Source organism: Poeciliopsis prolifica, unplaced genomic scaffold (assembly GCF_027474105.1).
Source record: "Poeciliopsis prolifica strain line A6 unplaced genomic scaffold, Auburn_PproV2 SCAFFOLD009, whole genome shotgun sequence".
In the NCBI taxonomy this organism is placed as follows: Eukaryota; Metazoa; Chordata; class Actinopteri; order Cyprinodontiformes; family Poeciliidae; genus Poeciliopsis; species Poeciliopsis prolifica.
Genome location: NW_026562384.1, coordinates 13918428 through 13932667, shown reverse-complemented (window position 1 = coordinate 13932667; position 14240 = coordinate 13918428). Strand labels below are relative to the sequence as shown.

At 38.6% G+C, this 14240-nt stretch overlaps 2 protein-coding genes across 5 annotated transcripts; one reads left to right on the top strand and one right to left on the bottom strand.

The window, feature by feature from the left end:
• Window positions 1-1844: 1844 nt before the first annotated feature.
• stx5a (syntaxin 5A) lies at window positions 1845-9381 on the top strand. Of its 4 annotated transcripts, none has more exons than XM_055034683.1 (12): window positions 1845-1973; window positions 2403-2614; window positions 5062-5132; window positions 5331-5386; window positions 5492-5562; window positions 5655-5771; window positions 6003-6059; window positions 6176-6257; window positions 7229-7315; window positions 7455-7558; window positions 7810-7931; window positions 8213-9381. In XM_055034683.1, the coding sequence occupies exons 2-12, from the start codon at window positions 2552-2554 to the stop codon at window positions 8370-8372; spliced, it is 990 nt and encodes a 329-aa protein (XP_054890658.1). In that variant the 5' UTR covers window positions 1845-1973; window positions 2403-2551; the 3' UTR covers window positions 8373-9381. The 4 variants fall into 4 exon arrangements, with proteins under 4 accessions (XP_054890658.1, XP_054890657.1, XP_054890660.1 ...); XM_055034682.1 differs by having other exon boundaries at window positions 1852-1973; window positions 5059-5132; XM_055034685.1 differs by lacking the exon at window positions 7229-7315 and having other exon boundaries at window positions 1856-1973.
• An 871-nt stretch (window positions 9382-10252) lies between these two features.
• On the bottom strand, window positions 10253-13558 carry zgc:162144 (RD3 domain-containing protein). Its single transcript, XM_055033915.1, has 3 exons — window positions 13347-13558; window positions 12907-13214; window positions 10253-11385 (listed from the first exon to the last, which is right to left on the bottom strand). Exons 2-3 carry the CDS (start codon window positions 13212-13214, stop codon window positions 11013-11015), a joined length of 681 nt encoding a protein of 226 aa, XP_054889890.1. The 5' UTR covers window positions 13347-13558; the 3' UTR covers window positions 10253-11012.
• Window positions 13559-14240: the final 682 nt, after the last annotated feature.

Genomic DNA, 14240 nt, shown 5'->3' with positions numbered 1-14240 from the left:
TGTTTTTTTAGGTGAATACAAAGCGGCTTTTTTTTTTTCATTTTACACAGAACTGGTGTTATCTTTAACAGAAACATGGCCCAGACCCTGCCTGTCTCACTCCACTGAAGGACATCAGTCTTGATAAAAGATCTGTGCCTCTTTTGTCACTACATGGGAAAGTGTCCGCAAAGAGAACAGGCTGAGGATAAAGTATGAAGATGACAGAGATGATATGGACGTTACTGCAAAATAACTTGATGTTCGTCTTCATTGCAACAGCAGGGAAATGGGAACTAAGCATTTTCTTTAGTAAATACATTTTTAATTATTTAAAAATTTAGTTTTTTTTAAGTACTGAATTTGGAATTCAGTATTTAACTTCCAATTTAGTTCTGTGACAGCACAAGTAATCCACACATTTAAAAGAAATCTAATCCATACATTAGATTTTGGATAATAAAGTAGATTTACCTTTACAGCCTCAAGAAACCTATTACAGCATTAAGAAACTATTCTCATGTCGATGAAGATGCCCTGACACATTAAAGTGAGATGCAAAAACTGACATGTTGGTTGAACTGGATGAGGGGGTCAGGTCATGCTCAGACAGGATGGTCGAGAGCAATGCATGGCTTTGTGGTTAGGGGTCCAGCAGCGAAATGTTTGAGGACATAGCTGTGGTTTAGGCAGGCTTGATCATGTCAGGAAGAGGATGCAGGTACCAGCAGGAGTGATTGGACATCAGAGAGTTTTACTGGATCTTATCTTTATTTTTCCATACCATATATCTGCAGGTCTACTCACCTGAGGCGGCAGCCAATCAGGTGTTTTTGTGTCTCCAGTCATTCCTGCTTGCTGTAGCATACAAATTAAATTATTACTTGATGAGAAAATGTCAACAGTTGCAAAAATATGCACACATTTTTCAGATTTTGTGATGTTAAGACCACAAAGTTTACCATATTTTCTTTAGATTTTATGTGGTAAATCAGCATTAAGTGTCATTTACTGTAAAGCTGTAAAGTGATAAGAAAAAGACATTTTTTTTGTTTAATTTTGTTAAAAAAAAATAAAAAAAATTAAAATTGGTAGTCAGCACAGACTGGGGCATTATGCAATGGGACAACAACCCTAAACATGCAAGCAGAGCTACCATGGAATAGCTTAAGTTAAAGCATATTTACAGAGTGTGTCAGGATGACCCAGTTAAAGCCCAGTCCTAAAACCAACAGAAAATCTGTTTGAAAACTTTAAAACTGATTGTGACAGACTCTCATTCTAATATGACTGAGTTTAAGTTGTTTTGCAAACAAGAATGAACATTATTGTTATACAATTTTCGCCTTTGAATTATATATTTTAACCCTTCCTTTTCAGTTTTGAATGATCACAGAAAACTTCAAGGCACTTAAAAACACAAATTGGGCCATACATTTTAATAATAATAGAGCAAATATTTTTTTTCTTTCCTAAAAAGTCTGCTGATTTTCTTGGAAATGTATGTAGTTAAGCAGAATTCATTTTGTTTAGGATTATTTGTAACACCATGATTGTTATTTATTTTTAAGAATAACAAGAGTCAATAGTTTCAGTATCTGTGTTGCCTTTGGTACTCTGCTGTGGGAATGTCAGAAAAAAAATGCTACCCCCTGGTGGTCAAATGAGTTATATTACCCCTCAAACTCATCAGTGTTTTGTATTTTTCAATTAATGTATTAATTATGTAAAATCAACTAGGTTAAAATAAGTTAAATCTAGTTGTTATTTTCTTGTCCTATCTTGGTTATTATTTAATTTTAACTACCTGTATGGAGGAGAAATGTTGCCCTCTGGTGACGAAAGCGGCAAAACTCCGGGGACTTTCAGTAAAGGAGACGTGGCAGTGACGTCAATTCCGGAAGTGACCCGGATCGGAACTTTAACTGTAGGGTTGGTTACTTCTCATCAGAAACATCGAGAAGCCACATTAAAATGGTGTGATATCGACTCAAGTAAGTTGAAACAAAGACAAATTTTGATGTTTCAAGCCAGAGAAGACTTAATCTTATCAGTTTAGACATTATTAAGTCACGGTAATCATGAAGGAATGCTCGAAAAACCTGTTAGCATCTCTTAGCTAACGTTAGGCCGTGATCAGCTGTGCGTCGTGATGGGCGGCCTGTTCTTAGACTTCAGATTAATCATCCTTACCTAATGATATGCATATTTAGCTCTCAGTAAGTCTCTGTGTTAGTTACCGCCGACATCTCTTAATTATCATCTAGTCTTTTCTAGTCGACTTCAACATATCTGTAGTTGTTGAAGTCGACGGTGCCGGTTGAGTGTTTTTGTATTTCTCATCTGGTGTTTTGTGTATTTCTCATCGTTCCTTCTGAGAGATTCACATATGTTTTTATTTGTTCATTTATTTTCTGTCACAGTTATGCGTGTGTTTATGAAGAACACCCCACCTTGGATGTAGGTTTCTCGGTACATCTGTTGGTCTCCCTGCTCACCAGACCCGCTTGAGGAGGATCCAGTCGTTTCTAGTGATCCACGGCGGGTTTCTTATCCTCTAATCGGCGGCACGATGACGTGCCGCGACCGAACCCTGGAGTTTCAGTCGGCCTGTAAATCTCTCCAAGGCAGACAGGTATGTTGGCGAAAACACCCTCGTCATCATAGCACAACAATAACACCAGCAAAATTGCCCCAGATTTCAATACATACACGAACACATTGCCCACATGTGGCCATTTATTTTTATGATCAAGTATAACCAACTATATAGACACTTCTGCTTAGCTTAAAATTTTTGCGTATTTATTTTTGTGGTTTGGTTCCACTTTTGGTTTCTTCAGAGTTAGAACGCCAACTCCAGTTTAAAAGGCAGATCTTGATTCGGCTCATTTCAGCAGGTTGTTTATATTTTTACCAATGACTTTATTTTACCAAATACAATTTGCCAGTTGTATTCACATTTTCAGGTTATTTCTTTAGTCTATTAATGAATGATTAAAAGTGCTTGAAAAGGGGCCTTTTGGTGATGCTTGCCTAATTTTACACACCGTGCTTCAATATCCAACTCTGAGAATGTTTTTTAATTAATATCTTCATTGTTTTTGTACTGTTTTAAAAGTAAAAACTTATTGTTGGATCGTCTTTCAAATGAAGTGAATTTAAATGTTCAGATATTCCCACAAACATGCTGCAGAATCCTGCTGCTTCTGAAAATAATTAAACTGAATGTTTGGGAAATTAAAACCAAAAAGTACATTAACAAAGTTTTATGAAACTGTTGAAGTTATCAGCCCATTTAAAGCTAAGGTGTTAACAAGATAAGTTGTGTGAGGAGAGAAGCTATCACTGCCAATTTGTTAAGTTTAAGCAGTGTCCACATTTATTTTTGGAATGAAAAATATTTACTCTATTATTCATTAGTTAATAAGTAATTTTACTGGACTTTTAATGCAAAACAACTAGTGCAGTTCAGTGTTAAGAATAAGTATTTTTGTTATTCTTAACTAATAAATAAAAGGTCTGAAAAATCTCAGCTTAAATCAGTTACTGATGCAACCAGCAGCTGTTATTATGCAAGAAAACCACAGCCTTCAAGAAAAATTTACTTCTTTTTACAAATTCCAACTTTCTTCAAGGAACCTTGCTTGTTGCTTTGGCTTTCTGCAATTAAATTTTTATTTGGTTGCAAATGTTGCAAAGTTTTGATATTCTTTCACATGTCTGGTCAACATTTGTAATCTAGAGACGTTGTTCACCGCTTTTTCAAATCATCAGGAGGCCTTTCAGGTGAATGGTGTTGCCACAACATCAAGGGTTTATTCATGAATTTAAATTAAAATGTGAAGACATACAATACTTTTACTAAAGGTGCCAATCGATCGTCCCCCGATCATAATCGGCCATTTTCTGTGAAAAAGTGTATGATCGGTGATTGCCAATCACAGTGTCTTGATGCCGAACACCTGTATGTCATTCGCAGCCTGCGTGTGCAGCTATCTTCTCTTTCCTTCATGCTGCGCAAGCGCGCAGCAGTAAATCCTAAGCAATGTGGTGTGGAACTTGAATGCTCTAAGAGTGAACGGGGAAGTTTGCGTGTTGCGGTAGAAAATGACCTCTGAGGTGAAGCATGTCAAAATGCATCAACACAATGAATCTAATGTGACATTTATGTCGAGGCTCAATGCAGGAAAAAAGGACATCTGGTAAAGCAATGCATAACCATAAACACTCTCCTGGATTATGGTCACAGAGATAAAACTAAACAAATAACCTGAAAAATAATTCAAGTCTTCGAGCTTGTGGTGTAAGATGCTGGTTATGCTCTTGTTGTTGAATGCGCTACTGATAGTAATATTTCACAGACGTAGCGTCGTTTCTGCTCCGCCTGCAGTGAACTCTCACACTGAACCTCTGCTAAAAGCTGCATCACGTAACTTAAAAAAACAACCAATCAGAACCACCATTGATCAGCTAGCCATGCTATCAGGAAGGATTGTTTATTTTGATGCAGCCTGCGTTTGACTTTGAATGAATGTCTTCTTTTGTGACATTATTTGATATAGGCAGATTTATTTGACTCATGTGTAATTTATGTTACAGACTTGTTGCAGGTTTTTCAGTTGTGCTTTTGATTGAATAGCTGCTGTATTGTGCCCGCAAGTATTTTGCATGTTTTATGCCTAAATTAGGTAAATTTATTGTCAGATCATTTTTTTATTTTGTCAGCTCACATTGTAGCATTTATATCTAAAGCAAAAAAATTAACAGTCAATCCAGGTGATTGGTATCAGAATTCGCAGCAGAAAATCTAATTGGAGCATCCCTAATTTTTACAGATTTTTTTTTTTTTTTTCTTGAAAACACAATTGACAATGCACTGATAGCTTTTTACAAAAACTGTCTATTAGAATAAAGAGTAAAAGGTAATTTGGGATTTTTTTTTTTTTTACCAGGGAAACTGAAGGATGATAAACTCCCATTTCTTCCCCTTTGGTGATAAAGTGGAGTCATATAGAAGAACACATTGTTTGTTCTTCATGTAGGTCTGATCACTTTGTTCTTGTGTTCCTCCTGTAGCAGAATGGAGTGCAGCCCAGTAAACCAGCTCATAACGCCCTCAGGCAACACAGCGACTTCACACTTATGGCCAAGTAAGAGCCTCTTTCTCTGCCTCTATGTGTGTTTTTACAGCTCAGATATTTGCTCACACTGCATGTTTTTAAGTGTCAAAGTACACTCACCCATATGTTTTACTTTAAGATATTGGAAAAATTGACTCAAAACTAAAAATAAAAAAAGGAGTACATGAATGAAACGCTCTAAAGCTGTGTTTCTTTTTGATCTTGTAGGAGAATTGGAAAAGACTTGAGCAATACATTTGCCAAATTGGAAAAACTCACTATTTGTAAGTATTCATTTATCTATGTTTTGCATTATTCTGCAGTAATCAAAGTTTGTTGCAGCTTTGATCAAAACGCTAACTCTGTTTCCTGCCGGTGTGATGTTTCAGTGGCGAAAAGAAAATCTCTATTTGACGACAAGGCGGTGGAGATAGAAGAACTCACCTACATCATTAAGCAAGTGAGTTGATTTAGCGGTGAGCTTAGTGTTCGTTTACACTCGGTGAAATGTTTTCACACCGACTCATCCTTCTGCTGCGTTTGTGTCTGCAGGATATCAACAGTCTGAACAAACAGATCGCACAGCTGCAGGACCTGGTGAGGTCCCGCGGCGCTCCGGGTGGCCGGCACATTCAGACCCACTCAAACACCATCGTGGTGTCGTTACAGGTAACCCACAGTCTCCACAGGCAGATGGATCCTAAATGATGACTAACTCTCTTTAACTTTAGCCAGCATTAACAACATGTGCAAAGTCAAAACTAAAATGAATCAGTTTTTTGTTGTATTTCTATTAATTAGAAGATAAGCAAATGTTTTTGTATTTCTGTTTGCATATAAGTAGAAGACGTTTGGCGTGGTCTAAAAATATAAAATATTTTGTTTTTGTCTTGTTTACAGTCCAAACTGGCATCCATGTCTAATGACTTTAAATCAGTTCTAGAAGTTCGAACTGAGGTGAGAGATTTTTTTTCTTCCTATAATCTTGCACTTCACAAACATTTTGTTTCATTTTTAGGTTCTAGTAAGAGCTTGCTTTCCTTTTTAAGATTTATCGCTTGAATTTTCCACAGAACCTGAAGCAGCAGCGCAGCAGGAGAGAGCAGTTCTCCCAGCCTCCTGTAGCGACTTCTCCTATGATGGCCAATAACTTCAGTAAGTCTGAACGCTTCCTGGCTTCATGCATGATCAATCAGCTTTATGTGGGTGGCATTAAAGTAAAGACGTGTAGCTCCATTGTGGCGCGTTTACTCTGCACTGATAAAGCCAGGCGTTGTGTCGAAGCTGCGTTTCTGACTGAACGGCCCATGTGGTCTGGGGAGATAAGCTGTAGTTAATTCAAATCAAAAGCTAGAATGTTATCTGGACAGCCCAGAGGACATTTAGAGGAGGCTCTAAAGTTTCTTTTTTAGAAATGGAAGTTTACATTTATGGTCATCTGTGTGTGGAAGAAACACAACTCTTAACGTTCATTACCGTTTATTCAGGAATGATTGCCTACAATAATCATTTTACAGTTTGGCAGGAAGGCATGTCTGCCTCCTACTTTCTTTATCATGTATATAATTCTTATTTAGATATTTATATTAATTTACTAATATTATTTATTCGAGAGGGTCAGATGCAAAAGCATAAATGAAAACAACCTACTGCCTGCGTCACTGTGTATATAATTGTAGCTAATTAGCAACACTGACCCCTAGTAGGACTTTTCTTTATAAGACCAGGCCAAGATGGGTAAATAATTTCTGTGTAAGCATTACCACACAAACCAAAAATCCAAAGAGTTGAAAGAAATCGCCTAAAAAATTAATTTTCAATCCAGAAATGTCAGCCTGCTGATGTTTGCCCAGCACATGCAGTCAGTACTTTGTTCACATAAATACATTTACCCCAATAACCGTATTTTGATCATGTGCTGTGGATTTTTATGAATTATTTACATTATGAACAGATTGAATCAATTGCTTTTGCACATCAACACTGAGCATGCTCTTCAGGTTTCCTAGCACAGCCTGGGTTGTGGTGCCAGTACAGCTGTTGCAGTAGTGAACTGCTCGAAGTCTTTGTGAATGATTCTTGCTGTATTTGGTCGTCTGTAATGCAAAGATTAAAAAATATTTTAGGGAGCCGCAAAAAAGGGGCCCAGGAGCCGCATGCAGCTCGCGAGCCGCGCAATGACTACCAGGGCTATACAACCTCAAATTTAAAAGGTACTCCCCCCTGGAACGCTTGCCTCACACAGCGGGTATTAGCAGCAACTGTACGTGCCCGCTGTTCTTTCAGCTTTTCCGCTGTAACATTTAGGGTTCTTGTCAAATCCCACTTAACGTGTGAGGGTTTTCCTTTCAGAAAGCTCAGTGCTGATGCAGGACGAGTCCCGGAGCATGGGGGACGTGGCCATCGACATGGACTCTCAGAACAACCCTCTGCAGCTCCAGCTAATTGATGAGCAGGTACCCGGCTGCTACTAGTCACTCGTACTGATGGACAAAATAGAAACAGCCAATTAAGAGCAGACATTTAAACATCATCCTAGTTTGACAGTTCTATAAAATCACTGAGATTATTTGGGGAAACCCCGATGGACTCAAAGACTTTTCTTGAGATCAGAACTAGGCATCCCTAATTTGCTGTTATTTTACTGCAGACATATGCACATGGTCTCTTTTTTTTTCTTTTATTAAATTCTTGATGATGTTTCCAGGACTCGTACATCCAGAGTCGTGCAGACACCATGCAGAACATTGAGAGTACCATCGTGGAGCTGGGCTCCATATTCCAGCAACTGGCTCACATGGTGAAGGAGCAAGAAGAGACCATCCAGAGGTGAGAGATGCATGAGGACAGACCATATTATTCTCATATCTCTAATACTACTAAAGGGAACAACAACTAGAGAGTAAAACCTCAAATATGTCTTCTGGAAATAAAAATCTTCAGAAAGGGAATTCTGCCATGTTTGAAACCCAGTTAAAAGAGGAATATGTGTGGCTAAATATTTGTACTATCTGAATCTGTCAGCTATTTAGTGGTTAATGTTTTAAAGATTGCTGATCTGACAGAAACACAGATATTACTGTCCCCTCTAACTCGTTGTCTCCCTGCAGGATTGACGCCAATGTGGAAGACACACAGCTGAACGTCGAGGCCGCTCACACAGAAATCCTGAAATACTTCCAGTCAGTCTCCTCCAACCGCTGGCTGATGATCAAGATTTTTCTTGTCCTCATAGTTTTCTTCATCATCTTCGTTGTCTTCTTTGCATAAAGAAAAGGGTTGGGTGTCTGAAAGAGGGGGAAAGTGTATCAACTGAAGCTAATGCTGGACAGGGAGACGTCCACATCACACACTGAGAAGACGGACTTCTGTAGAACGGTTTCATGCCAGCTGGGGTGAATTCAAACAAATATAGACTCAGCCAGATATTTCCAAGCTATGAACTCATGATTCAACACTTTGAAAGATAGAGTGATTGAGCTCTGTCCAAACAAAACAAATAAATGGTGTAAAATCTCCAGTTTGTAGAGAGGAAAGACTGCTCTGCATTGTACTTTGACCAATTCTTTGTAAGCATTTAATCAAAATGGCTGTAATTTAATAGTTTGATTCTGCAAACTGTCTTATAAAAAATGTTTCTTTTTCTTTACCCCCTTTATCTATTTTTTTAACTTTCATTTCAACAGCAAACAATAGAACCCGAATCTATTCTCATATTAGTTTTCTTCATGTTACTGGGAGAGATAATACCTTGTCTAATCATTATTTCTAAATTCACCATTCATTTATGCTGTGAACTATTTTATCAAGTTACATTTTGTTCTGTTTTATTTGCCAAATGGGAATGCTCTTTAACCTGTGACATGACGCTGAAGAAGTCGGGTACAGAAGTCTGCAGAATAATTTGATGTAGAAATATATTAAAAGAATTGACACTGGAAATGTCCGGGAGTCATCAAGCGTTTCAAGTATTAAAGGGATTTAAGGGACTCATTCATGCTGCGCCCCACCAAGGATCAGAGCTAATGAAAGGGTTTCTCTGCTAATGAAGTGACTCAAGCTGCCAGATTCCCTGGAAGGATCTGGTTGGTTGTCTGCCCTCTTTACCTAATGTACAGGATGTTATTTAAATGATTGTCTCCTTTTTAGAAGACATGGTTCCTATTTTCCCACCAGTTTCTTTTAGCCAAATGCCTTGACTTTATTGTACAATGTGCAAATAGTTCTAATGATGTATTGATGAGCAAGTGCACAATAATAAAACAAAATTGAATCTTGATGCTGACGTTTGGAGTTTGTTTTTTGGGGTGAGATAATCAGCATTTTTAGTTTCCATTTTCCACAATGATATGGTTTTTGTTTTAGTCTTTTATCTCTTAATTTTTGTGCAGTTTTGGTGAAGTGCTTGCATAAACTGAATAGTTTTCAAATTGCATCCTGAGTGGCACAATATGAAGAACCAGCCAACTTCCTACAGAATGTGGAGCTTCAAACCTCTTAATTTTTGTGTGCTTTTCCAGAGAACTTTATGGACTGGTTTCTGATGCCAAGCAACTGCATCCAACCCTAGAATCACCAGAATTATACTTTTTGACTTCATTTTGTGAAATGTAAAGTTTATAAAGACAGAATTGTGTTTCTGGTTTGCTCCAGTGGCCTCTTGAACTATTTAGCATCACTTTAGTAGGATGTTTGACTCTAGGGTATCATTCCTTGGTATAGCTGTCACTGTCTGAACTTAAAGTTCAAATATCTACAATATATTTTTAGTTTAGTTATTTGTAAAACAAACAAGGCTTTTTCAGAAATGTTTTTTTTAAAGTCTCATTTATAATGCATATCTATATGTATTTGTTAGAACACATAATTTAATCCCCTTCAATTACATAGTCTGAGTGTAAACTAAAATATTTACATGATATAACCTTGATGTCTTTATATATATATATATATATATATATATATATATATATATATATATATAATATATATATATATATATATATATATATATATACTGCTCTGAGTCCAAGTATGTCATTGCACGAATGATGTTTAATTGTTCCTTTTTAGTCTGCAGACTAGAAGTGCCTCAAAACTTAGTCCTAAATGTTAAGAAGAACCACATTTAAATCAAAACAGGGACAAAGTAGAGAAAACAGCATTTTAATCACACTGCTTACATGAGAACATTTTACATTTCTCCAAATACATGCGTGCACATTCAGAATAAAAAATTAATGAAAACATCAGACATAATTCAGGTTGAGTTGCAGTAACCTTGTTGACAGGAGAGCTTGCACAAAGTGACAGAATCTGCCGAGTCAGCAGAAAAGCAGCCTGAGCTGAGTGTGCTCGGCCCATCCTCCCGTTGCATGACATGCTTTAAAGGGACAGTTCATTATACGTCTTCTACACCACGTTTAAGGAGTGTGTTTGAATTTGTCAGCAAGTGATGCTGTTGTTTCACCTGCTTGCAAAGTTAAGAGTTTGGTTGGGATCGTGACGCCTTGCTGGAGATGATGAGCTGATCTGTCACAATGTCGTCATTGGTCAGTGTGCAAAACTGTGGCATTGCAGTGACCTAAAACTAAGTTTTGGAATGGTCAAAAGACCATTTTTGAAGAGTAAATGATTCCTGCTCACTCTGGTCAAAGGCTGGCTGGTACTCAACCATCAGCACAGAGTGAAGATTCAACCTGAACAATAATGATCTGAGTTTCTAAAGTTTACATATCATTAAACAGTTACAAAATTGTCAAACGCTTCCGCTGTCGTCATCGTCATTGTCGTCTGCCTCAAGAAAAGTGAGCCTTGTTGTCTTCATCTTATGATTTACTCTCACTCTTCCTCCCTCACTCCTTGGAGTGACTTCTTCCATTTGCCACCACAGATCTTCCTCCTGTGGTCTCAGCCCTGAGCGCTCTGCTCCAGCGGGGTGATCTCTGGCATGCTCTTGCTCCTCCCCTTCCTCGCTCTGGCCCTCATGGCCTCTTCCTCGCCCTCTCCGTCGTCCTCATCGTCGGACCAATCCACTTGCTGCTGCAGGTTGCCCCGGGAGCCCCTCAGGCCGCTCCCCTTGAACATCTGCCCGGTGCGAAACTTTGTGCGGAACGTGACGAAGGAGAGGCTCTTGCTGCGCTGCTGCTTCTCGTAAAACGCGCTCTGTGGCTGGACCTCGTCGTTGCCGCTGACCTCGTCCACGCAGTCGCGGAGCACCGTGCGAAACAGCCGGGGGACCTCATGGACCTCCGGCTCCATCTGGGACACCAGCCTCCGAAACCTGCAGGGAGGAGAAGACGTGATCTGATTAGGGATGCCACTTAGTAATCGATTATTGTGACGATTTATCAGTTAATTTGATTTTAAAACATATCAGGCATGTTCTGCAGATTTTGTGTTTAATGTCTTCAGTTTATTTTGTACAATATTAGAAATACATAAACAGACAAACACATAATTCAATTCCATTTTTAAAATAAGAAAGTAATTACTTTTGCCTGAATTGCAATACAGCATTCTTTATGCTCTTGATCAATTGTAGCAAATGCTATATATATATATATTATATATATATATATATATATATATATATATATAATATATATATATATATATATATATATATTATATATATATATATATATATATATAATTTTAGACTAAATTACAGCGCTGACTGTGTTGTTCTATCATCAAATTACCCTTTCAGAGTCACTATATCCCAATTCACAATTCATTGATTAATAAATCAGTTGACGAATATTTCAATAATTGATTTATCATGATTAATGATTTCAAACTTCCTTCTCATGTCTTGAGGTGTTTTTGCAGCCTCCAGTTTTCCTTTGTTAGCATCCTGCTAAAGAAGAGCTTTTCCCACAGCATGATATTGCCATCATCATGTTTCACATGTTGAGCACAGGGTGTTAGTTTCGTCTGGCATTATGTATTTAGTCCAAGAAAGAATTTTACCGGAGCACGTTTGCTGTGTACGCTACATGATAACAGGACTTTGTCAGGAATGTCTTGCCATTTTTGTGTAGGGCATAAAGAGTTGAAATTTCAACCAGATTTTCAATCTGAACGATATCTGCAGCTCCTTCAGAGTTAGAACTGGCCTCTTGGTTGCTCCGGTTGAGGTGGATCTTCATGTCCTTTTCCATTTTCAGATCTGTTTGCTTCAAACTTTTAGACAACTTCATCCCTAAGTTCCCTGCTTTTTCTGAAGTTTTTCATTTTCTTTCTAAGCAATCGAAAGCGATAAGACATACAAACTGCATTTAAAAACTGGTTCATGTTGCACTTTTTAAGTAGATCTGGCTGCTAAATTCAAACAAATAAAAATAAAAGAAACCATGTTAGAAATCGGAAGGAGTATGTTTCAACTCATTGTATCTCACAGTGAGGATCTGAGAGCATCAGCATGTTGTTGCTCAGAGTTTTAAAGGGATTACCAGACTGCAACTCTGCAACTCTTTTGTCCTTAGTTCTCTGTTCATATTTGATGTTATAGAGTTGTCTCTATTTCACAGTGATTTTAGAGACCAACAGTCTGAGTTGTTGATGAAAAGCACTTAACTTGAAAATTAAATAGGGTAAAAGTACTAAATGGATTATAATAAAATGAACAATAAAGTGCAAACTGAGAAGTTGCATGTTCATTAAGTTTATCTTTCCTTTATGGGGAAAAAAACTACAATCCCTGTTATGGTACCTGAGTTAACTTTACACCTTTTTAAATTTAATTCTCTGTTTGTTTTCCTGCCTGATGGACTCTTTCGCCTGCTTCAGTGTTTCTTACCTAACGATGACAGGGCCGCACTGTGCAGGGGGGATCTTGGCACAGAGGTCCTGCAGCTCCAGCAGGTCGTTGGGGGTGAGCTGGTAGGGCTGAGGGGTCGGGGTGTGTGCCAGCCAGCTGTAGTCCGCCGTCGAGGAGGAGCTGCGGCGCCGGCGCCGACCCTCGGTGGCCCTCTCCAAATGGATGCGCTCGGTCCGCTTCACCATGGCGCCCAGCTCCAGCATCAGAGTGTTGGTCACCAGCTCCTCTGTGCTGCGCTGCCCCGGCACTTTGGGCTCAAGGGAGAAGACAGCCGTCCAAGGAAACATCTGGAAAAGACAAATCCCATCTCACAATGTGGCAAAAATAAACAACCTTTACATGAAAAAAGTGGATTAAAATCACAGCAAACAGCTAAATAATAATACATGAGCATTCTCCCCTTTTATTCATTCACCTACCTTTATGACAGTGAATGTACAAAGCGGTGGTGTGTTTCTATCTGGCAGAAACTCCTCAGTTGTCTGGTCAAGTCTCTGTCAGCAGCCAGAGGAAGAGCAGACCTCCATGAGCAGAGTGGATGAATGAGACTCCGGCTGCCTGACTGCCTGGCTACCTGCAGAGGTCCCCGGCAGACAGCGCAGGTAATACTTCGAGGCGTGCGTGGAGCGAGTGTGTGAGTTTGGGATTGAGAATAAGTGTCGTCCCGTATTAATAAAGATAGAGTGACGAGATGAGCTTATTGGATCATCAGTGCACGCCTGCAGGGAGAGCCGGGTGCATCAGTGTGAGTGATGGAAATCATTTTACATAACGGCACAGGCAGGGGTGACATCAAGCTGATCTGTTTTCATTTAGGTACACTTTTTTTATTCTCATTTCAACATCAATTAATTCCTTCTTTTTAATCATCAGATGCAGTTTTATGCGTCTTTAAAGAGGAAACTGTTCACAGTTTCTGTCAAGTTTAACCTTGGATAAACATTGAAGGAAATGTCCAGGTTTCCAACTTTTATTTCTTCCGCAAAACATTAAAAACTGAATATCTGATATTTCTCAGATATTCTCGGTAAGAGTCATCACAGTGACATGACATAATCTGTAAATACTCAGCAGTCTGTCTGAGTAGATGTTAGGAACATCAGGCCAGTTTCTGGGTTTCCACAGCACTCAGCACTGAGCAAATCCCAGATTACATTCAAATCCACAGCCTACCTGGAAGAATGACTGCTTGTTGTGGCTGTTATAATCTAATTACTACTCTAGTCTCAGTCCTGGTGCAGCTGTATAGCAGGAAGAGATGATTTTGTAAATATCACTCAGAGCAGTAATATTTAATATTTCTATTAAATATA